Genomic DNA, 23,870 nt, shown 5'->3' with positions numbered 1-23,870 from the left:
TTTCAATGTGTACCATTACAAAATTTCAGCTGCTGACATATTAACAACCAATGACTTCTTAAGTTGATAAGGGGGACATGGGGCGCCTGTACAGCATACCTGGTTGCCCCTCCCCTGCCCCTCTCCTTTAGCACTGGGGACACATTAGCTGAGGGAAGAAGAAGAGAAACACTGGAATACTAGTCAGTACCGGTGAGCAAAGGCGTATTTGCTTTGGAGGAATAAATCGCCTCTAACATTGGGTGTCCTATGTGTGTGGATGTTGCTGCTGTATTATTTTATTCTTTCATATTTTAGAATGGAGTCCCTCAAGATTGTACAATATTTTAAAGAATGCCATGACTGAAAAAAAGTTGAGAAACACTGGTCTAGATAAGACACTGTAGAGTTTTGCAGTCTATTAACACAAACACACTTACATGCTACATAAAAATGTACAGTACTGAGTGGGGACATTAAAAGGTAAGCCTACTAAAAAGTGTGCCTCCTGACTGTGTACAAGTGGTGTATTCAGTTATCATAAAGGACACATGAGCTCTCTAACCTCAAAAATGTATGTTTGTATTTATCTTTCTTCTTTAGACTGAACGTGCGTATGTCACAAATTCTTAAATCTAGCTTGCAAAGTGGTATAAACCTGTAACACCTCAGAGCAGACATTGAACAATCATTAACTCTGCACCAAGACAAGCAACTTCCCCTATCTTTTCTTTCCATTCTAGGTGTATGCTGAAACCACTGGAGGCCCTCCCAAGTTGCAAGATGAATCAAGATAATTTGTCTTCTTCTGAAAAACTGTTTACTTGCTCCCAGAATGAGCAGATGAGAGATTATGTTTTCCTTCCCATTTGTAGTTGGCAGTAGGGGGTCTAGGCTGGGGTTACCAGAAGTAAAACCTTGCTTAGGCCAGCCATACACGGTTCGAATCTTGGCGAGTTCAGCAAAAACATCCAAGATTCGAACCGTTAATGGGCAGGCTGAATGTACCAAGTCGCTCGATCAACTTTGGTAGAACCAGCCAACTGGACTCTCTTGCAATTATCGGGGATGGCTTCCCCTGCTCACTCCACCCCCCCCCCCCCCAAGAGAAAACAATGACCTGGCAGGAGAGATTCCCGCATCATCACTGTCTGTGTTGATGGGGAGATGGAGCAAACAGGAAAGAAATGTGCTCAGTGTATGAATTGCCTTAGACATTAAAAGTAATAGCAACATTGAATTTAACTGATACCCACAATCTGTTTTGTTTAAAAGTGTCGTGGGCATAGTGTTAAGTACTGCTGACAACACTTTTCTGGGGACTATATAGAAAAGTACACCCCATTTACATCTAAAAGAGCTCTAGCTCTGTATTAAGCAAACCAAACTGTATATTCTGTTCTCTTGCAAATCTTTTTGACACAGACTTGTCTGACCCTCCATATCTAATGGCTATGGATAATCATATATCTGACCTGATGTTCCATGGATATACAAATATGGCATATTATTTGGTATATGTACACCATGCCTGGCAAACTGACACAAGTAGTTCTGAAAGCTTGCTACCTAAATCAAGACAACTGATAAAGACTATCACTTAAATTACATTTGGCTTGCTTCTATCAACAGCCTTTCATTTACCATTAAAATATATTTCACACATGTGGATGCATGTCACTGAGATTTCTTGCTACACATAAATACTTGTGACACTTCTAGACTAGTATTGTGACACATATCACAGGCTACAAATATTTCTTGACACGGTCTGATTGACATTTCTAATGTGGACTTGCAGTCTAGGTTCAAACCTCAAACTTCCAGTAAGTCTTAAAGCGTAACTTTACTCTCTCAATCAACATTTACTATTTGTAATCCTTATAATGTTGCTAGTATTATTAAACAGATAGCAGTAAGTTATATTATGTTTGCTTTAAACTTTTTTTTATATATATTACTTCAGTTGCTTCTTGGTTTCTGGCCTAGGCCAAATTGATGTTATACACCTCATGAGTCTTCATGGGCATTTTTTTTCAGTCATCTGAAGGAGAGGAGGGAGGACTTTCTCAGCTAAGCACAACACGCTGCCTGCATGCCTAACCTAAGAGCAGAAGGAGGTAAATGCTACATGAATCATCTGCCCTTACTCAAGATGGCTGCAGCTAGAAATGCTAGGGGGGTGATTTCTCAACAAAATAAAGCATGAAGACATGGATTGGATGGGTGTGCTTGCTTTGAATATTAAAAATGAAGTATAACTAAAGGCAAAAATGTGGTGGAGTGGAGAGAGATTAGAACCCCTGTCAGTTTTTATTGCTGTCTGTGCCATTGTTAACCACTTCAATACTGTGCACTTTCACCCCCTTCCTTACCAGACCAATTGTCACAATTTGAATAACAATTGCGCGGTCATGCAACACTGTATCCATATGAAAGTTTTATCATTTTTCCCACACAAATAGAGCTTTCTTTTGGTGGTATTTAATCACCACTGAGGTTTTAATTTTTTTATGCTACAAATGACAAATATCTGTAATGTTTTTAAAAAAAAAATCATGTTCTGTTATAAAATTTTGCAAATAAGTAATTTATCTTCATAAAGTTTGACCAGAAATTATGCTGCTACATTTCTTTGGTAAAAATAACCCAAATCAGTGTTTATTATTTGGTCTGTGTCTGGGGGACAGACAGATGTTTTGTGTACTGTGACAGATGTGATGGGGTCAGATAAATGTTTTGTGTACTGTGACAGATGTTTTATAGGGACACTGACATGTATGGGGACAGGGGTGACAGTGGTGCTTGGTGTACTTTTTGTGTAAAATCATGCTTACACAGAGAGCCATCACAGAGCTGCAGATTATCCCGCTCTACCCGCACTGAGCTCTCACTGAGTTTGGTGGGGAGAACTGTCACAGAGACATGCATCTCTGTTTACATCGTGACGGCTGTGATTGGATACAGCTATCACGTGATCGGGGCCGTAATTTGTAGCTAAGGAGAATCATGAAAGCCCACCCAAGTAAAGCTGCCTTGATTCATATCATTCTTGCCCTTGGCTTTCAAAAGAAGTAGAATTCATATCAAGCATAAATCAACCCTTTGGCAGGTAGAACTCATTTTGGGACGATGCTGCATGGAAAATGTAGGGAAATTGGGAAATTCAGCACCGACTTGATATATTTATGACTAAGACCCTACGGTGGGGGCAGAAACACATCAATTATTTTATATGATGGATACTTTTATGTCTTTATGGATACTGAATAAAGCTTGAACTATTTTATCATAAGTCAAGTCGGTGCCAGATTTCTTTGTTTTCTTATGTTTGTCTACGGTATGTACAAAGTATATACTGGCATAGACTACTGTACCTGTTCCAGTGAACACTAAATTCAGGGGTTGCAGCACCTCAAGGTTTCTTTTTTTTTTTCGAGTTGCATGGGGAAAGTTTTCTAACATTGTCAGGGCCAGGCTTCTGCTATTTATCAGCAGCTCTTTTCTTTCAGTGTACAGAGGCTGCTCAGCTGTCGGTTAATACTACCTGCATCATTAGTCCACCCTACAGCCAGCCCCCTTTCACTATTTAAACAGCTTTGCTCATTTCCTCTATGCCCTTGCGTGGTCTATGATCTCCAGTATGTTTCTGTGTATGACTTGGCCTGGCTGACGTCTGTTCTGATACTTGTTACTGTTTTGCCCCTAATACACTTATTCCTTGCTTCCTGAACCCAGCTTGTCTCATTACCCGCTCCGGCATCCAAACTCTGACTTCAGTTTTTGACTATGTTCCTGAACTGTTATGTTTTGCTATTTTATAAAAGATGTGATTTTAATTGCATTTTCTGTCTACTCCTGGTTTATGGTTCCTGACACCTGTCTATTAGCTACTCCCCAACATTTTTACCAGGCGGTGTCTGTGGGTGTGGGTCTGTGCCATATAAACCTCAAATTGTTGTCAGGATAATTGTCACCTTACCACCTGTTGTTCTTACATGTTCCTAAGTGATGACATCCCAAACATGTCATTTATCCTACAGATTTCTGCAGTACAATCTATGCCTATTGATCGATATTTACTGTTTTCATGAATTACTGTGTTTAAACATAAATGCTGTTTTCTGACTGGTTAACACCCTTTAGGACAAATAAGATGCTCATGTCTAGCCTTAACCTAGAGATTTTGGACTATAGCTGGTTGCCAAAAACAGTACAACTTTGTTGTTCTTACTTTTTTCCTATGTACTAGCCCAATTTGCGCCTTCTTTGTCTATTCATTCTCAGTATATTCTCTCTTTTCCAAATGGTAGCAATTCTATTCTGCTTATCAAAACAAAATAAATGAAATCACCAGAGAAGTACCAAATGCTATCTTTAAAAAACAAACTCAACATTACTATTTGCCCTACATGTGTGGAGCACAGTTTACTTTAAGAGCCCACAATATGTATTGGAATGACTAGACCCCTGTGCTCTTGCCACCATTCTAGATGGGAGAGCATCAAAATTGTACATAATGGCTCTTTCTGAGCACTATAAAATTCTCTTAACTGGAGGACATTCTGGCAAGCACACCCAGCATTTGAAATCGTAATCCAAGCAGGTATCCGAAGTTGGCATTTTATAGTAACCTGAGATGTACAGCACGATTAATGTCACACAGGCTCAGGATTTCATTCTGAATATATATCCCAAAATCTATTCATTTTGTCCTCACAGTAACTATTTTCCAACACAATGTAAATAAGATTTCTAGTTCTTGTGAAATGCTGCCCTTTAGCTAAATGCTTGCTTTACATACTTTAAACGAGGTTCAATTTCTTCTAAAATATGTAATAATAAATTAATGTCACCGTGTATTGCAGTGCATTTTAAAAATAAATATGTTATGTTTTATGTATTTTATTTTTTGGTGTTTTAGAGAGGAAGCTTGCTTTTTGTGTTTGCCAGTATCTTACATATTGTCCTATTAAGGTGGTTCTAAAGGCAGAAGGCTTTTTATCTTAATGCCCTCTATGCAATAAGATAAAAAATCTTCTGTGTGCAGCAGCCCCCCTCATACTTACCCAAGCCCCATCTTGATCCAACAATGTGCATGAGTGCCTCTACCTCCCGATTGACTGAGAAACAGCAGCGGCGCCATTGGTGCCCGCTGCTGTCAATCAAAGTCGGCTAGCCAATGAGGAGAGAGAGGGGCCAGGGCCGAACCATGGCTCCATGTCTGAATGGACGATCTGTGGCTTGCCTTGGGTGCTCCCATAGCAAGATGCTTGCTGTGGGGGCACATGGCAGGAGGGAGGGGCCAGGAGCAGCGAAGAAGGGCCCGAGAAGAGGAGGCTTCAGGCTGCTCTGTGCAAAACCACTGCACAGAGCAGGTTAGTATGTTTGTTATTTTTAAAGAAAAAAAATAGACTTTAGTATCACTTTAATCCTTATAAAAGACATGCAATAAATTGCAAGAAAATGCATCGATGGGAATTATACTATTGAAAATAATGGTACACAACATTGAAGGCACTTTATGTGCCCTTTATGGTGTGAATTTTATGGCTGCAGAAATGTTGCTTTCAGTGGGTTTCAAAGCCCAAAATCTGTTGAGCAAAAAAAAAAATAATCAGAATGCTTACTCTGCTCCAGCAGCTCTGAAGCCGTTTTGTTTAAACTTCATGAATAGCTGATTAGTAATGGTTTTCAGAGGGAATACAGCAGCTGGTAAAAAATGAGAACAAGTGAAGGGGTGTACCACATCCTTATTAAAAGTATTAAGACATTTATGATTTAGGATTGCAAGAACTATGTCTTCTTATGAAATTTAGATCTACGACTACCAGTATGTTGAATGCAATAATAAGCATCATTATACGTGACCACATTATGCATTATAGATATTTTTTATTCAGTTCTATTATTTCATTAAAGCAGAACCTAACTGTATCTGAGCAGCACAATTGCTATGCACAGTTTACTTAATTTTTAATATTCAAAGCAAACTCACCTATCCATCCATGTCTCCATACTTTATTTTATTGAGAAATCAGTATGAAAAACAACCCCCTAGCATTTCTAGCTGCAGCCATCTTGAGGAAGGGCAGATGATTCATGTAGCATTTAATTCCTAGAATCCATCTGCCCTTAGGGCAGGCATTAAGGCAGAAGGGTGTGCTTAGCTGAAAAAGTCCCTCCTCCTCTCCTCAAAATAAATGTAAAAAAATGCCATAAATATTCCTGGGATTTGTGACATAATTTTGGCTTAAGCAAAAAACGATTATAATATAATTTACCTTCCTATCTATTTACTAAGGCTAGCAGCATGAGGATTAAAAATATTTAATGTTGATTGAGAGGGTAAATGCTTTAACATCAGGGTTCGATTTACCATAAGGCATAGCCAGTCTGTATTTACAGGGAGAGACAACTTTTCCCTGTATAGTTATTGAGGCTGGTTTACTAAAGATGTTGAGAATCTTTGAACAAGAAACTGTGAATATTCATTCCTATTATCCAATTATGTGCAGATAATATTAGTAAACAGAAATATGCTTTTCCCATGATTGGATAATTAAATTGAATGTTTACATAGTTTATTGTGTGAGCATTCTCAATTTCTTTAGTAAATCAGTCTGACTACACATTTTTTCCCATCATCAGTTACAAGATTGCATTACAGGTTAGTAGCAATAAGTCTAGAAAATGCTTTTTGTAAAAGATGTGTTCCTAGCAGAGGGTAGTTGGTTGCTTGGGGTATCACAGATAGTATGTCTATAGATGGCAGTGATGGAAATCTAGCCCTAATTATCATGCTTTCTAATCCTGAGCCATTATGTATCATTAACATGGCTAATAGGCCAAGAATAAAATCTTTACTAAAGATTAAGGATGAGCTGAACACCCCCCGGTTCAGTTCGGAACTTTGTCGAACAGGCAAACAATTCAGATAAACACACGAACACCATCACAGTCTAAGGGACACGAACACAAAAAATCAAAAGTGCTAATTTTAAAGGCTTATATGCAAGTTATTGTCATAAAAAGTGTTTGGGGACACTTTGGGACAAGTCCTTTATTAAAAAATAAAAAAATAAAAATGTCCCGTGACATAGAGCCATCTCATGCCGCCCGACGGACTGAAAAAAAGAAAGAAAAAAAGGTGCATCAGCTCTGCCTCCATGGGAGGCTCCCACCGAGTGTCGTCAGAGGAAGGCGGGGTTGCCAGTTAACACCCAGGAGTGGCCCGCCCTCAGCTATATAACAGCTGTCATCAAGAAGAAGCGTCACTCAGCGGGAGCCTTCCTTCCAGATTCCGATAAGCCCCCTGTCCGCAGACCCCCGCAACCACCGGGCAAGGGTTGTGGGGATGAGGCCCTTGTCCCCATCAACATGGGGACAAGGTGCTTTGAGGGGCTACTCCAAAGCACCCTCCCCATGTTGAGGGCATGTGGCCTGTTATTGTTCAAGAGGGGAGGCGCTCTTTTGTCCCCCCTCTTTTCCTGTGGCCTGCCAGGTTGCGTGCACGGATAATGGTCTGGTAAGGATTTTGGGGGGACCCTTACGCCATTCTTTTTATTTTGGCTCAGGGTTCCCCTTAAAATCCATAACAGACCTGAAGGGCCTGGTATGGATTTTGGGGGGACCCCCATGCAATTTTTTTTACATTTTTGGTTCGGTGTTCCTCTTAATAATCATACCAGACCCAAAGGGCCTGGTAATGGACTGGGGGGAACCCATACCATTTTTTTCAATGAGTTTTATCTATATTGCCGAAACCTGACAATTCATTACAGCCGCTATCAGTTTTAAATTACTTATTTTCCTTTAGAAATGTAATTTTGCTGTGGTACTGTTCTAAACAACTATGCCACTTTACAGGCATACTATAGACACCCCCCAGGCATGATATTTAAAGGAATATTTCATTTTTATTGTTTCACTTTAACCATTATTAAAATCACTGCTCCCGAAAAAACAGCCGTTTTTAAAACTTTTTTTTTGCATTGATACATGTCCCCTGGGGCAGGACCCAGGTCCCCAAACACTTTTTCTGACAACAAGCGATGAGCACTTTTGGTTTTTCATGTAGGGTCCCATAGATTTTAACGGGGTTCTGCGGCTTTCGAATTTTCCGCGAATACCACATAGTGTTTGTTGTTCGCCGAACATCCGAACAACCAAAGTTCGGCCCATGCCTACTAAACATAATAACAACTATAAGTAATATTATGAATAAAAGATTAGAACAAGTCAGATAATTAGAACAGGATCAAAAGTTCTCTAAATGCCTTTGAAAGATAAATTGCTAACCTCCTATCAGATAAAAGTCTGTGCAGCGGGATGTCAGTGCACAGCTCTCAGTAACATTGTCGGAAGTATTGCACGTCTCCCACACAAAGAAATTAGCAATGAATCTGTTCCACGTCACCTGACAGGCTTTCCAGACACTGGAGTACAGCACCAAATTAAGCACATTCTGTTTCTTAATCATATAAAAAGATACATGTCTTGTAATCTATCATTGACTGGCAAAAAATCACTAGTATACAGTGCCTTGCAAATGTATTCACCCCCTTGGCATTTTTTGTATTTTGTTGCTTCACAACCTGAAATTAACATGGATTGTTTGAGGATTTGCATTATTTAATTAACAGAACATGCCGACAACTTTGAAGATGTTTTGAAGATGTTTTTTTTTGTGAAGCAACAACAACAAATAAGACAAAATAACAGAAAAAGTCAATGTGCATAACTATTCACCCCCCTAAAGTCAATACTTTGTAGAGCCACCGTTCGCAGCTATGACAGCTCCAAGTCACTTTGCATAAGTCTCTATGAGCTCACCACATCTTACCACTGGGATTTTTGCCCATTCCTTTTTGCAAAACTGCTCCAGCTCCTTCAATTTGGATGGTTTGCGCTTTTGCACAGCAAAGTCTGACCACAGATTTTCTATTGGATTGAGGTCTGTGCTTTGACTAGGCCATTCAGACGCATTTGCATGTTTCCCCTTAAACCACTCAAGAGTTGCTTTAGCGGTGTGTTAGGGGTCATTGACCTGCTGGAAGGTGAACCTCCGCCTTAGCCTCAAATCACACACAGAGTGGTACAGGTTTTGCTCAAAAATATCCCTGCATTTAGCACCATCCATCTTTCCCTCAACTCTGACCAATTTCCCAGTCCCTGAAAAACATCCCCACAGCATGATGCTGCCACCACCATGTTTCATTGTGGGGATGGTGTTCTTTGGTTGATGTGATGTGTTTGGTTTGTGCCAGACATAGCATTTTGTTTCATGGCCAAAAAGTTACATTTTTGTCTTAGACCAGAGTACCTTCCTCCATACATTTTGGGAGTCTCAAACATGTATTTTTCACAAACTCAAAACGTGCCATTTTGTTTTTTGTGAAAGTAATGGCTTTCTTCTGGCCACTATGCTATAAAGCCCAACTCTATGGAGTGTACGGCTTATTGTCGTCCTATGTACAGATACTCCAGTCTCTGTTGTGAAACTCTGCAGCTCCTCCAGGGTTACATTAGGTCTCTGTGCTGCCTCTTTGATTAATGCCCTCCTTGCCCAGCCAGTGAGTTTTGGTGTGCGGCCGTCTCTTGGCAGATTTGCTGTTGTGCCATGTTCTTTCCATTTGGTTATGATAGATTTGATGGTGCTCCTAGGGATCATCAAAGATTTGGATATTTTTTTTATAACCTAACCCTGACTTGTACTTCTCACAACATTGTCCTGGACTTGTTTGGAGAGTTCCTTGGTGCCAGACATAGCATTTTGTTTCATGGCCAAAAAGTTACATTTTTGTCTCTGACCAGAGTACCTTCCTCCATACATTTTGGGAGTCTCAAACATGTATTTTTCACAAACTCAAAACGTGCCATTTTGTTTTTTGTGAAAGTAATGGCTTTCTTCTGACCACTATGCTATAAAGCCCAACTCTATGGAGTGTACGGCTTATTGTCGTCCTATGTACAGATACTCCAGTCTCTGCTGTGAAACTCTGCAGCTCCTCCAGGGTTACATTAGGTCTCTGTGCTGCCTCTTTGATTAATGCCCTCCTTGCCCAGTCAGTGAGTTTTGGTGTGCGGCCGTCTCTTGGCAGGTTTGCTGTTGTGCCATGTTCTTTCCATTTGGTTATGATAGATTTGATGGTGCTCCTAGGGATCATCAAAGATTTGGATATTTTTTTTATAACCTAATCCTGACTTGTACTTCTCAACAACATTGTCCTGGACTTGTTTGGAGAGTTCCTTGGTCTTAATGGCAGTGTTTGGTTAGTACTACCTCTTGCTTAGGTGTTGCAGCCTCTTGGGGCCTTTCAAAAAGGTGTGTATATGTAATGACAGATCATGTGACACTTATATTAATTGGTTGCACCAGAGCTTTTTATGGGCTTCATAACAAAGGGGTTGAATACATACGCACATGACAATCATCCGTTTTTTTATTTCTGAAAAATAGTTTTATGTATATATTTTTTCTAATTTTACAATAGCCATCACATATAATTCAGATTCAAAAAACATTGAACAAAAGGCTGTAATGTAACAAATGTAATGTAACAAAATAGGTAAAAATCCAAGGGGGTGAATACTTTTTCAAGGCACTGTATATGTATCCAAAATGCTTATGTTAGAAATATAAAAACTGATTGCTAATTAATCACATTAATACCACACCATTGTCAAAAAAACTGAAAACTGAAAACTGTTTATTTGCTAAAACTGGAAAGTGCAAAATCTGGTGCAGCTGTGCATGGTAGCCAATCAACTTCTATCTTCAGCTTGTTCAGTTAAGCTTTGACAAAAAAAAACATGGTCACCATGTGTTAAAACAGCCCACATGGTGATCATACTGATGCAAAGTATCTGCATATCCTAACCCAGCTTTTTTTCAACCTGGGTGCCTTTTAGGTTTCTTCAGGGGTGCCTTGGAAAATGCCTAGAAAATGCCCAATTGTATACAAGCCAATTGGTAGATGAAGCCTGCCTTTTAGTTACACAGAGCCACAGGTTTTCATTGTGCACCATTACAATCTTCTAGCCATCGACAGCCTAACGATCAATGATGTGATTGGATGACAACGTTGTGCACCTGCACAGTATCCTTGATTGCACCTTCCCTGCCCCTCTCCATGAGCACTGGAGTCACATTAGCTGAGTTGGAAAACTGAATATGGACAATATCATGGACTTTACAGGCACAGAGTACACACAATTTAATAAAAAGTTGTTTTGCTTTATTACAGAATTTGATTAAAATATAAACATATTATAAAATAGCACAATACCCTTTTACTTTGTATCAAGTTTGAATTGTAATGTTAATTTTGATAACACATCATTAATGGTACCACATTTGTGGCAGATTATGTCACATTGGTTAGGTAGCAGTTACTTATGTACAGTATCTCACAAAAGTGAGTACACCCCTCACATTTTGGTAAATATTTCATTACATTCATGTGACAACACTGAAAAAATTACACTTTGCTACAAAGTAGTCAGTGCACAGCTTGTATAACAGTCTAAATTTGCTGTCTCCTCAAAAAAAGCCCAACACACAGCCATTCATTTCTAAACCACTGGCAACAAAAGTGAGTATACCCCTAAGTGAAATTGTCCAAATTGGGCCCAATAGCCTTTTTCCCTCCCCGATGTCATGTGATTCGTTAGTGTTACCAGGTGTTAGGTATGAATGGGGAGCAGGTGTGTTAAATTTGGTGTTATTGCTATCACTCTCTCATACTGGTTACCAGAAGTCCAACATGTCACCTCATGGCAAAGAACTCTGAGGATCTTAAAAAAAAGAATTGTTAATCTACATAAAGATGGCCTAGGCTATAAGAAGATTGCCAAGACCCTGAAACTGAGCTGCAGCATGGTAGCCAAGATCATAAAGCGGTTTAACAGGACAGGTTCCACTCAGAACAGACCTTGCCATGGTCAACTAAAGAAGTTGAGTGCATATCCAGAGATTGCTTGTCTTTGTGAAACAGAAGTATGGGTGCTGCCAGCATTGCTGCAGAAGTTGAAGGGGTGGGGGGTCAGCCTGTCAGTGCTCAGACCATATGCCGCACACTGCAACAAATTGGTCTGCATAGCTGTCCTCCCAGAAGGAAGCCTCTTCTAAAGATGATGCAGAAAAAAGCCCACAAACTGTTTTCTGAAGACAAGCAGACTAAGGACATGGATTACTGGAACCGTGTCCTGTGGTCTGATGAGAACAAGATAAATGTATTTGGTTCAGATGGTGTCAAACGTGTGTGATGACAACCAGGTGAAGAGTACAAAGACAAATGTGTCTTGCCTACAGTCAAGCATGGTGGTGGGAGTGTCATGGTCTGGGGCTTCATGAGTGCTGCCGGCACTGGGGAGTTACAGTTCGTTGAGGGAACCATGAATGTCAACATGTACTGCGACATACTGAAGCAGAGCATGATCCCCTCCCTTCTGAGACTGGGCCGCAGGGCAGTATTCCAACATGATAATGACCCAAACACACCTTAAAGATGACCACTGCCTTACTAAAGAACCTGAGGGTAAAGGTGATAGACTGGCCAAGCATGTCTCTAGACCTAAACCCTATTGAGCATCTGTGGGGCATCCTCTAACGGAAGGTGGAGGAGAGCAAGGTCTCTAACATCCACCAGCTCTGTGATGTCATCATGGAGGAGTGGAAGAGGACTCCAGTGGCAACCTGTGAAGCTCAGGTGATCTCCATGCCCAAGAGGCTTAAGGCAGTGATAGAAAATAATGGTGGCCAAACAAAATATTGACACTTTGGGCCCAATTTATACATTTTCACTTAGGGGTGTACTCATGTTTATTGCCACATTGGACATTAATGACTGTGTGTTGAGTTATTTTAAGGGGGCAGCAAATGTACGCTGTTATACAAGCTGTACACTCACTACTTTACATTGTAGCAAACTTCAGTGTTGTCACATGAAAAGATATAAAATATTTACAAAAATGTGAGGGCTGTACTCACTTTTGTGAGATAATGAATATGTGTGTCTCCATATTTGCGGTTTGCTCCTGTGTTTCTTCAGTGTGGGTTATGGGTGGTTTGCGCTAGCTCGAGGGTTGAGGAAGCCTCTTCTAAAGATGATGCAGAAAAAAGCCCACAAACTGTTTTCTGAAGACAAGCAGACTAAGGACATGGATTACTGGAACCGTGTCCTGTGGTCTGATGAGAACAAGATAAATGTATTTGGTTCAGATGGTGTCAAACGTGTGTGATGACAACCAGGTGAAGAGTACAAAGACAAATGTGTCTTGCCTACAGTCAAGCATGGTGGTGGGAGTGTCATGGTCTGGGGCTTCATGAGTGCTGCCGGCACTGGGGAGTTACAGTTCGTTGAGGGAACCATGAATGTCAACATGTACTGTGACATACTGAAGCAGAGCATGATCCCCTCCCTTCTGAGACTGGGCCGCAGGGCAGTATTCCAACATGATAATGACCCAAACACACCTTAAAGATGACCACTGCCTTACTAAAGAACCTGAGGGTAAAGGTGATAGACTGGCCAAGCATGTCTCTAGACCTAAACCCTATTGAGCATCTGTGGGGCATCCTCTAACGGAAGGTGGAGGAGAGCAAGGTCTCTAACATCCACCAGCTCTGTGATGTCATCATGGAGGAGTGGAAGAGGACTCCAGTGGCAACCTGTGAAGCTCAGGTGATCTCCATGCCCAAGAGGCTTAAGGCAGTGATAGAAAATAATGGTGGCCAAACAAAATATTGACACTTTGGGCCCAATTTATACATTTTCACTTAGGGGTGTACTCATGTTTATTGCCACATTGGACATTAATGACTGTGTGTTGAGTTATTTTAAGGGGGCAGCAAATGTACGCTGTTATACAAGCTGTACACTCACTACTTTACATTGTAGCAAACTTCAGTGTTGTCACATGAAAAGATATAAAATATTTACAAAAATGTGAGGGCTGTACTCACTTTTGTGAGATAATGAATATGTGTGTCTCCATATTTGCGGTTTGCTCCTGTGTTTCTTCAGTGTGGGTTATGGGTGGTTTGCGCTAGCTCGAGGGTTGATCATCAATGCCAGGTTTGACACCAGTATGACTGTCTTTACAGTTATTTGTTACTTGTATGATTTAATAATTATTTCTGTTCATTTAGAACATCTGCCTAAGCTCCTGAGGAAGCACTGATGCGTGCAACATGTAGAGCATTCTTATGCCACATTTACCTACACCAGGCGTGATTGGCTTTTGGCTATTGTTCCATTTGGACGCCTCACACCTACTAAGAATGGGTCTTGGTGGTTATGGTGGTGTTACATATATTCTCTAGGCAATATTTGTATTGTGATATGTTACAATATGCTATTTTAATCAAATTCTGTAAAAAATCTAAAAAACTTTATCAAATTTTGTGTACTCTGTGCCTATAAAGTCCATGATATTGTCCATATTCAGTTTTTCAATTAAGCTAGGACGTGGCACCCTCCCTACTATTTTTTTATCCACCGTTCCATCCTGATGTGATACAAACCATTCAATCCACATTAGCAGAGTGACGGAGAGAAACTGACAGAGAATATTGTGCACAACAGCATGGAACACTGGAAAATTGTGTATTTGCTTTGCAAGAATAAATCACCTCTAATGCTGGGTGTCCTACGTGTGTGTAAGTTGCTGCATTATGTAAAGCTATTAGTTTATTTTTTACATTTTTGCACAACTCCAGATTGTGCAGAGCTTTAAAGGGTGCTTTGACTTAAAAAAGGTTGAGAAACACTGCCCTCACCAATTAGAAAAAAGTGAACTTGATTATATACTTTCAGATTTTCCTACAATTGCCCGGTTTTATAGAAACATATCAAAGGATACAATTTTGACAATCAACCCAAAAAAATACAGATGTCTTTTGTATCATGAAAAGTCAAAAAATTTTTAAAGAGCACCTGTCATTCTTTGCAGAGTGGAGATGAACATTTTGTCAAGAGCAAGGGATGTTGGGATTCGTTCTGCTGTAATATCCTAAGTTCCACGAGATGTGCTGGGTTGTGAAATGGCACAAAATACTGTCTCTGAGGTCAGCCAGGGTGATTGGCACTTATGGGACATTAGGACCACTGTCATTTAGTAACCAGTGCAGTCAATAAAAGGGCACTTAACTTACAGGTAGAATGAATTTATTGGTTTGTGTGCACTTCCTTGGCACATTTCCTAAATAGAATCCTTTAACCACCCCATAATTGGCCATTGTAAGTCCTCCATTCGGGCACCTTCTATTTTAACAGAATGTCTAAAAATTAATTTTTTGTAAATATGCATGCATGGCATGCACACAATGCCGGTGCTGAGGGACTTTTTCTTCTTTGTAAAATACAAAATAAAAAATAAACTGTGGTTATAAATACCAACATAAAGCTCTATCTGTCAAACAAAATAATATAAAATTAATCTGGGCACTGTTGTTGCATGGCCAAGTAACTGTCAATCAAACTATCGCATCAAAGAAAGCTGAAAAAATGGCCTGGTAATGAAGGGGTATATACAAGCTGGTTAAAGTCCTTTATCAATCACAGCTGACTTTAATTAGCAATTAGATTTATATGTATAACATTCTGGAGATATATGTTCCAAAACCCTACTGGTTGCTATTTTAAAGGCCTAAAGCCTAGTAGACACAAGATTTGTCATGATAGGAGCAGGGCTTTATTTACATGTTGCAAATAAAATATATTAAAACTGATTAAAGTCTTCATCATCATCACCTTCTAAATACTGAAAGTGAAACAGCAGAATCTGGTTATGAATAATCTGTAAATTACACTAACCACAGTGATACCCTACTCAAAAATGATTGCTGCAAAACCTCCTTTCTCCTGCATTTCATCTGCTGCCCACTGAATTCCCAATCCGGTACAATAGTATAAAGTGTTTGTACTCAAAAAAATCAGCGTCTGACTTTTACAACTTAAATAATGCAGCGATCATAAACCTTCTATAGATAGGACTTTAAATGTCCATCCAATGAACAATTTAATAAACAAATAAATAAACAAACATGATCCAAAACTGTATTAAAAAGTTCAATATGTGTCTTTATTCAAAACATTTTAAGAACAGCATCCATTTGTTTAGAAAGCTACCATCTGATCAATACATAGAATCTACCACAGATCTCTCATTTGAGAAATGCAAAGTTTGTTGAGCATGGAGATCTTTTGAGTAAGTACAGATTTGGTCTACGCATTTCGCAGACAGAGGCAAATTCATCAGGACCGTGGATCTCTCATGTGGACAAAAATATATCTCACTCAGAATGAGTTGGTGAGTGCCCCATCAAATAAATATATCTTTGAAATCAAAGGATGTGAGGATATGCAGCCTCAATCCCACCAGCCTGTGAGAGGACCACCAATCATGAAGGGGGAAGGAGAAAAAGAAAAAGGGGGTATTGGCCCAAATAATAAGAGAAGGGAGTGACACAGTGGTTTATAACCAAGTATACGTCACAACTGTGCGAGTAAGATGAGTGGAGATAGATAGGCTATAGAAATCCATAGTCATAGGTGGAACCAGCTTAGTATAGGCAGATAGGTTACTCCATCCTCTCATAGGTCTGAAATGCCATTTGCACAGGAAAGGCCCAAGTCTGTCTTTCTCACAGTGTATCCAAGCCCCCCCTTTTTTCTCTCCTTCCCCCTTCATGATTTGTGGTCCTACCATGGGCCGATGTGATTGAGCCTGCATATCCTCAAATCAGCCTCCTCTGATCTTAAAGATATATTTGTTTGATGGGGCAGCTACCAACTCATTCTGAGTGAGATCTCTTTTTGTCCGCATGAGATATCCAAGGTCCTGATGAAGTGGCTTCTGTCCGTGAAACACATCAAATTGTACTTACTCAGAAGATCTCAATGCTCAACAAACTCTGCATTTCTCAAATGAGAGATCTGTGGTAGATTATATGTATTGGTCAAATGGTAGCTTTCTAAACAAATGGATGTTGTTAAAATGTTTTGAATAAAGACATGTATTTCAACTTTTTCATACATTTTTGGATCATGTGTGTTCATTGGAGGGACATTTAAAGTCCTATCTATAGAAGGTTTATGCTTGCATTATTAGTCTGGGGATGTAGCCCTCCAATGACAATAGGAAAGTCTAAGCCCCATTTCTAGTATACCCATTTTTTTTTAAATAATGAAGCTATGATTGCTAAGCCCCTGAGCATGCAGGCAGTGGTGAGCTGCAGAGAATGAAAAAAAAAAAATATGAACTTACAGATTTCTCTTACCTCCCTAAACACTACTGTTAAATGATTCACAGAATTCTTCTATAATGAAAGTTTATGTCCAGTCAAAACTTTTTTTTTTACAGTTTTGGATGTAAGTGGGAAGGATTAGAACAACTGTTGGGTTTCTATTGCTCTCTGAGGCTCAATTAGTGAGCTTTCCTAATAAAAACCAGATAATGGATGTAGCTTTCCTCTACTCTACTTTAAAAATGGTTTTATTTCTGTCTAACCCTTTCCCACTCTATCCAGAACCAATAATATATTTTTGGCTAGATGGACACTTAGATATATATATATATATTTTTTTAAGATATTTTATTATGTTTTATTTAAATGTATAGTTTGTTAATTTGTACAGTACTAGATATACATTTTTCTGAGCTCTTTTGTGTGTACCATTTTCTTTAATAAATTTGAAATGTTATATGGTTCTTATTCACAGTAATGGTGTTTAAGTAGAAAACACCATAAATGTTTCATTCCATGTTACCTAAAGATTTTTGAAGAACACCAGATATGTAAGAGTAGTATGTGAACTTCTCAATAAGTAATAAGTAGTTGTCATAAGTATATTAAATAATATTATTTAATAAAACATAACTATAGGAGTTAAAATATTTAGTTTCATAGACTTTCCTATAAATACATTCATAAATGATATAACTCTTCCAATGCCCCCTCCATAGTCCTGGGGGGTCTCCTGTATTCTTTACATCCTGGCAGATTAAAAGCTACTACTGGTCGGCCCACGCAATTATATTCTATAGACTTGAATAGGCTGAATAGGCTGGAGCAATGTCCATTTAAGTCTATTTAATGTTAGGTAGCCCAGTACTAGATTTTACTGGCTTGGATGTAAACAAGTGAGGCTGCCATCACTGAAGCAGGTAAGTATGTCTCTTTGGAGATGAGGACTGATCAGCTTAGTGTGGCTTATGTGGCTTTGGAGGAGGGCTGGGGTTTATATTATTTGCGAACTTGTCTTTTAATATTTTGTCTGTTTTGCACCGTTTGGCCTGTCTGCCACCTTTTCTACTTTCGAAAACAATGATTTCCCCTTTTTTATGCATACCCTGAGACTCTCAACTGGAAAATGCATTTATCATAAAAGTTAAATCCCTTATCTTACCTACAAAATTCAAATCACTAGAAATACATTCTAGCTTGATTGATGGAATGAACGTAGCTTGGCAGGATAGGATGTTCAACATTTGCCTATTATAAGTCACTGATTTGCTCTTGTGTGCCCACCACTTTTGCTCATCTTAAACAAGATATGGGCTATTATTTAGACTTTTTTAAATTGAAAGATCAGTTGGGCATAACTGACAATGACCCTTTTTAACTATTAATTACAAGTACAGAATTTTATTATATGCTAAACGTGGTAATATCTTTTAGTCAGGTTGAGTACACTATATGTATGCATTTACCAACAAGGAAGCAAATGCTGAATGAATGTGTTTCGAGTCATAAAAGTAAATAACGTGAATATAATTTGTGAAATAGATACTTTTTTTTTCCTTTCTATTATAAGGAATGGCATTATCTTCAAAGTCAACAAATGTATGAGTCAAAACATTTTTAAAAGGTTCAGGTAATGTTCAATGTAGAAGAAGCAGATGGAGATTTAATAAATGCTTCTATATCAAGCTTTTAGAAGCTACCAAAGTCAGGAATACTAAGAATTGTCCCCTTTCAGAGCTCTACATGAAGAAGAGATTGTTTAGATGGGCCTAAGAACAGCAATGATGCATTATGATCATAGCCTGATGTCAGGAATAACAAAATGTCTTGCTAGCAAAAGCATGGGATGGGTCCAAAAACCTCAACTTATGAAGTTGGGTCAAAAGAAGTCTGTAAAAGCATATAAATAATATGCAGGAGGCCTTATCTCTCTCAGAAGTTTAATGCAATGTAAAGCTCTGGGCACTATAAAATAATATGGGCCACTATGTCTTATTAGGTATTTCCACATATATTTGAATGTTTGCTGTGGCTTGTTTCACAGAATTCATATTTCCTTTTAGTTGTTAATACAACCAAACCCTTAGGCTATACTATTCACATTAGGGCGTGTGTCACTGCACTTTGGGCTTGGCACCAGTTTCAGACACTTCTGAGATCATTCAGAATTAATTGACAGGTGCATCTGACCTGCACTTGACTTCCTTCTAACCAACTTCAAGTAGGTTTTGCCTTCCCATAGACTTATATGGGAATGTAAAACAGGTTTAAAAGGGCAAACTCCGCTTATTTGCCTCCTCTCCCCTTCTGCTGCCACATTTGGCACCTTTCGGGGGGAGTGGGTACCTGGTTTTGACAGGTACCCACTCCCACTTCCGGATGACTTCCCTGTGGCAAACTCATCTAGAAGTTCAGCCCCCACTCCTTCTTCCCCCACCACCTGCCCTTTCACAAAGAGCAGCATGCTCCACGCATGCGTAGTAGGGAACTGGTTGTGAAGCCACAAGGCTTCACTGCTGGTTTCCCCTATCTGAGATGGCAGCAGCAGCACCCGGGAGCTGCTGGCTTTTTATTTTTTCTGAAGGAGCCTAGAGCTCCGATTTAAAGCAAAAAAGCCTGTCAACCTAGCCCCTTATGGAAGTTCTCCATAAGGGTCTGTATTGACAGGCTTTTTATTACTTTTTTGCTAAAAATAATTTTTGTTGATGCTTCATAACAACTGCATGTAATTTAATAATAAAGTGCTGCATTTTAAAGCAACCAGTGCATTTCAACAACTCAAATCAGCCAATTAAAAGCTGATTTTAAATGAGATGACATGAGCTATTACACATAAAAGCTAGTTGTGACTTGTCCAGCTCAGACACAAAGGGGTTGATTTACTAAAGGCAAATAGACTTTGCACTGTGCAAGTACAGTTGTTCATCATACAGTAAACCATGTTCTGTTTTTTTTTCTTGGGTATCCTTTTGATTGGGTATCCTTTGAAAAGTGAAGCTCCACCTCATTTACTAAGCTCTGGAGCACTGCACTTGCAACGTGCCCCGTATATTTGCGTTTTGTAAATCAACCTCATACTGTCTCACTAACACTTGTATTAGGCAAACTGCATATCTCGCTAGGAAAAAAAAATATGACCTAAGAATACGTAGGGGTATATTAATCAAAATTTCACCTATGATTCACACAAATTTAACCCAGGATTTACACATTTTTCCAATGGAATTATGAATGGAAACGTGAATCTTCATGAAAGTTGTGTGAATCTTGGGTGAAAGCATTGATAAGCATACTCCATTTTGTTGGTTGACCCAGGAAGTGTAATAAGCACTACAATAACATAAGGAACACCAAGCAGACATTCACAGTGGTAGTGAGAGAGCTGTGAATCCACATAAAAAAGTAGTAAGAGGTTTGTATATTTTTAGAACATTATATGTATCAATTATAAAGTAAGTGTGGAACAGGATTTAATTTACAAAATTACAGCACATCTTACCTAAAGGGAAAGAGTAATGTTTAATAAATCAAGTATATTTTAGTGGGGGCTTATAATAGCATGCTGTATAATGTTGATAAGAAATACTATATATAAGGGCATAAGATAACTGGAAACATAAAAAACGTTTTCTTTAAAAAAAGCAAAAAACAATGTTATATCCCAAAGGGAGGATGTGAAAGATGAAGGACACCACTGCTGGCACAATGTTATACTGTAATGGAATGACTGACATATAACACTTTGAAAAGTGTTTGACAGTGTGGAATTGCTATTCTGTAGGCTATATTATCTTCCCGTCATTGCTTTAGTGATAACTTTAATGCTTTTTCCTTACTCTACAACATTTTATAGTTAATATCTATAACTTTTTCAAAAACTCAGCCTATGATCTATTCCCATAAATCAAAACAGTGCTGCACTACTTACAGGATATGTAAATAAATAATCAAAATGCTCTATTCCCACCCCTCTCAATCTAATATTTTACCAATTCTTACCGAGCCGCCACCACTGGAGATTTCTTGCCGGGGTCCATTCCCGGAATTGATGGCTCCTCCCCCAGTGACCGCGTATCCTTGTTTAGCAGCTGAAGTCGGGAACTGATCTCTCCAATTATAGACGGCTTTTCTATTTCAACAGGTCCCCCATGGGAAAGGGGCCGACTCTCCACTGGATCTCCCCATAGCTTAGATCTTCTCTGAAAGAGGTAGCGCGGACGGCCCGCTGCAAGTTGCTGCTGGGCAATGAGCTCACTGTCTGAGGACTGCTTGAGCAGGGGGTCCCTGAAGGTCACGGTGCCCTTCATCAGTTGAGACTTGAGTTTGGGCTTTGGAGGCACTGGTGGCTTCTCGAGTATAAAAGTTTGACCGTCAGCGTACGAGGTGTAGGTGTCAGTGGGCTCCCCACTCTCTGAGGATAGAGTGGACATGCTGGACACAGTTGAGATGGTGCTCGTGGTCTCCAGATGGTGGTCACTCGAGCTCCTGGTGTCCACTTCTTCCACACCTGAGTCAGTCGCCGACTCTGGATGGGGCAGTGGGGCATCAGAAGGCTTCCCTGAGGGTGGTACACTACTAGCTTGCTTGGCAGATGGCACAGCCAAAGTACCAGGCCGAGTCAATTGGCTGATGGGGGTGCCAGGTTTGGTGACAAGGACTCCATTGGCAAAAGCATCAGGAGGAGGCAATAGTCCAATTTTTGCTAATTCTTCTCTAGTTTCCTCATCACTAGAGGACAGCATGGCTGGTGGCAAATTGGCCCCATATGGTTCAACTTCCTCCTCTGAGCTTCCCTGCCCAAGTGTTTTATCAGAAGAAGAGCTTGAGGGGGCCTTCTCTTCAGTATCTTGGGGCTGTGTAGCTTCTTGCTGGTCAGTAGTAGCTGGTGGCTCCTGTTCTTTATCATCGGTTCCATTGCTGGTAGCATGCACCATTATAAGCCCTGCTGTCTTCTGCTGAGATGTGTCAACTATACTTAAAATCATAGGCTTCCTTTCCTCTGCTTTAAATTCTGGCCGTTCTGGACTTTTCTCTGCACGAGTTTCCCCATCCCTTCTTCGGGGGGTGCCCCACTGGCCCTTTAATGGTGCCCCTGAAGGACTGTATATGGGTGACGCTGATCCTTCTAATTCTATTCCCATCTCCCCCTCTTTGGTTTGAATTTCCAGAAAGAGTGGAGGAGCTCTGTCTGAATCTGGACTCCTTACCGGAGTGGGTGTCCTTGGAGGAGGGGGAGATGGTGCCTGGGCAGAAAGCGCACGTTCCCTTGCGGCCAGCGCAAGTGCAAGAGGAGAGTTGGGATCAAGGGGCTTACCAGTTAAGGGGTGAATGAATGTAGAATGAGGACTACTGTACATTAGTGACTTTAGTGAAGAACCTGGAGATGGCAGAAGAACATCACGACTCCCCAGTAACCGCTCATCAACAGAGCGTGAAGGTTGTAGGGAGGGGAGATCTGGGGAAGGTGGCGTTCCCTCCAATGCTCCGACCGAAAGGAAGACTGTGGATTTACGCTTCTCATCCAGCCGTCGCTCACGATCCTTCATTACTCCTGCAAGTGCTGTTGCAAAAGGACTACCAAGTGGATCATGGTGTGCAGTTCCCAATTCCATCATGCTTTGTCGTGGGCTGCGTCGTGATGGTGAGGGATCACGGGAATAACCCCCAGCCATGGCTAATGCAGCTCGCTCTTGGGCATCTTCCACTTGGAGCTGTTTCACAAGTGGACTTTTTTTGCGTTGAGGCTTCATTGGTGCAAACAGACCCATATTAGCATAAGGATTATCCATAGGCCGGCTTCTACGTTTTAATTTTTCTGGAGGAGTAGGTGATGGGCCAGGCCGTGGAATACCTGTTGGTTCCACAGGGAGGTGAGACGTATCTTGAAGAATAATCATGGAACGAGCACGCTTTTGGCGATCAGGAGTAGGAAGGGCACGATCCATACTTAAGAGCTCTGCAGATCCCATTCCATGCTGAAGGCCATGAAGCCTGGCTTCATAACCTGGTTTAAAACTAGAATGCACGGTATCATACCCTCTACCTGGGGGCGGCGGTGGAGAGAAAGCGGGTGGTGGTCCTGTATCAAAGTAATATGGGGATGGAGGTGGGGGAGCAGTTTTTTGTGGAGGTGGTGGTATTATTGGACCTTCCCTTAAAGAATCCTGCATGGAGGTGCTGCGTGGAAAACGTCCATCAAGGAATGAATCTGACAGCTTTTCATCTTCACCTAATAAGAGACACATAGTTAAAACCTTTGCACAGTTATAAGCAAGTGTATATTTCTTTGTATCATACAAGTTATTTTACAAATGCAACTCATGCAAGACAATAATTTTTGTTTGAGTCTGGGAGCCCATGGAAAACACTGCATGTAATCCAAACAAGAAACGTGCCACATTCCTGGCACATCACATGCATTGCTTGCAAAAGATCTTCATATGGCTGAGCAATTGGTGATGGGCATGATAGTCGGCAACATACTTTACCGTACCATTATTATTATTTCTTATTATTTTTTTGTATTGTATTCAAAGTCAATGTAATGTTTTTAATTTTGTTTTGTTCTATGCAGTGCTACATCTAATTGTTTTTAAAACCTCCCCTGATGAGCCCAGAGTGGCGAAACATGTCGGCA

The 23,870-nt window shown here is 40.1% G+C and overlaps 1 protein-coding gene across 6 annotated transcripts in view; it reads right to left on the bottom strand.

Moving 5' to 3' along the window:
* Nucleotides 1–23,870, bottom strand: part of SHANK3 (SH3 and multiple ankyrin repeat domains 3) — a 595,219-nt gene that overhangs the window by 22,429 nt on the left and 548,920 nt on the right. For all 6 annotated transcript variants that reach the window (XM_077474101.1, XM_077474102.1, XM_077474098.1 and 3 more), the window contains one exon: nt 21,233–23,462. In XM_077474101.1, the coding sequence (XP_077330227.1) occupies nt 21,233–23,462 (2,230 nt within the window). The remainder of the gene's footprint in view (nt 1–21,232; nt 23,463–23,870) is intronic.

The sequence above is a fragment of the Lithobates pipiens genome, unplaced genomic scaffold (assembly GCF_037356315.1).
Source record: "Lithobates pipiens isolate NorthernLeopardFrog02 unplaced genomic scaffold, aLitPip1_a1.2 Scaffold_8, whole genome shotgun sequence".
Taxonomy (NCBI): Eukaryota; Metazoa; Chordata; class Amphibia; order Anura; family Ranidae; genus Lithobates; species Lithobates pipiens.
The sequence above is the reverse complement of the archived record's forward strand: the minus strand, read 5'-3'. Positions and strand labels throughout refer to the sequence as shown.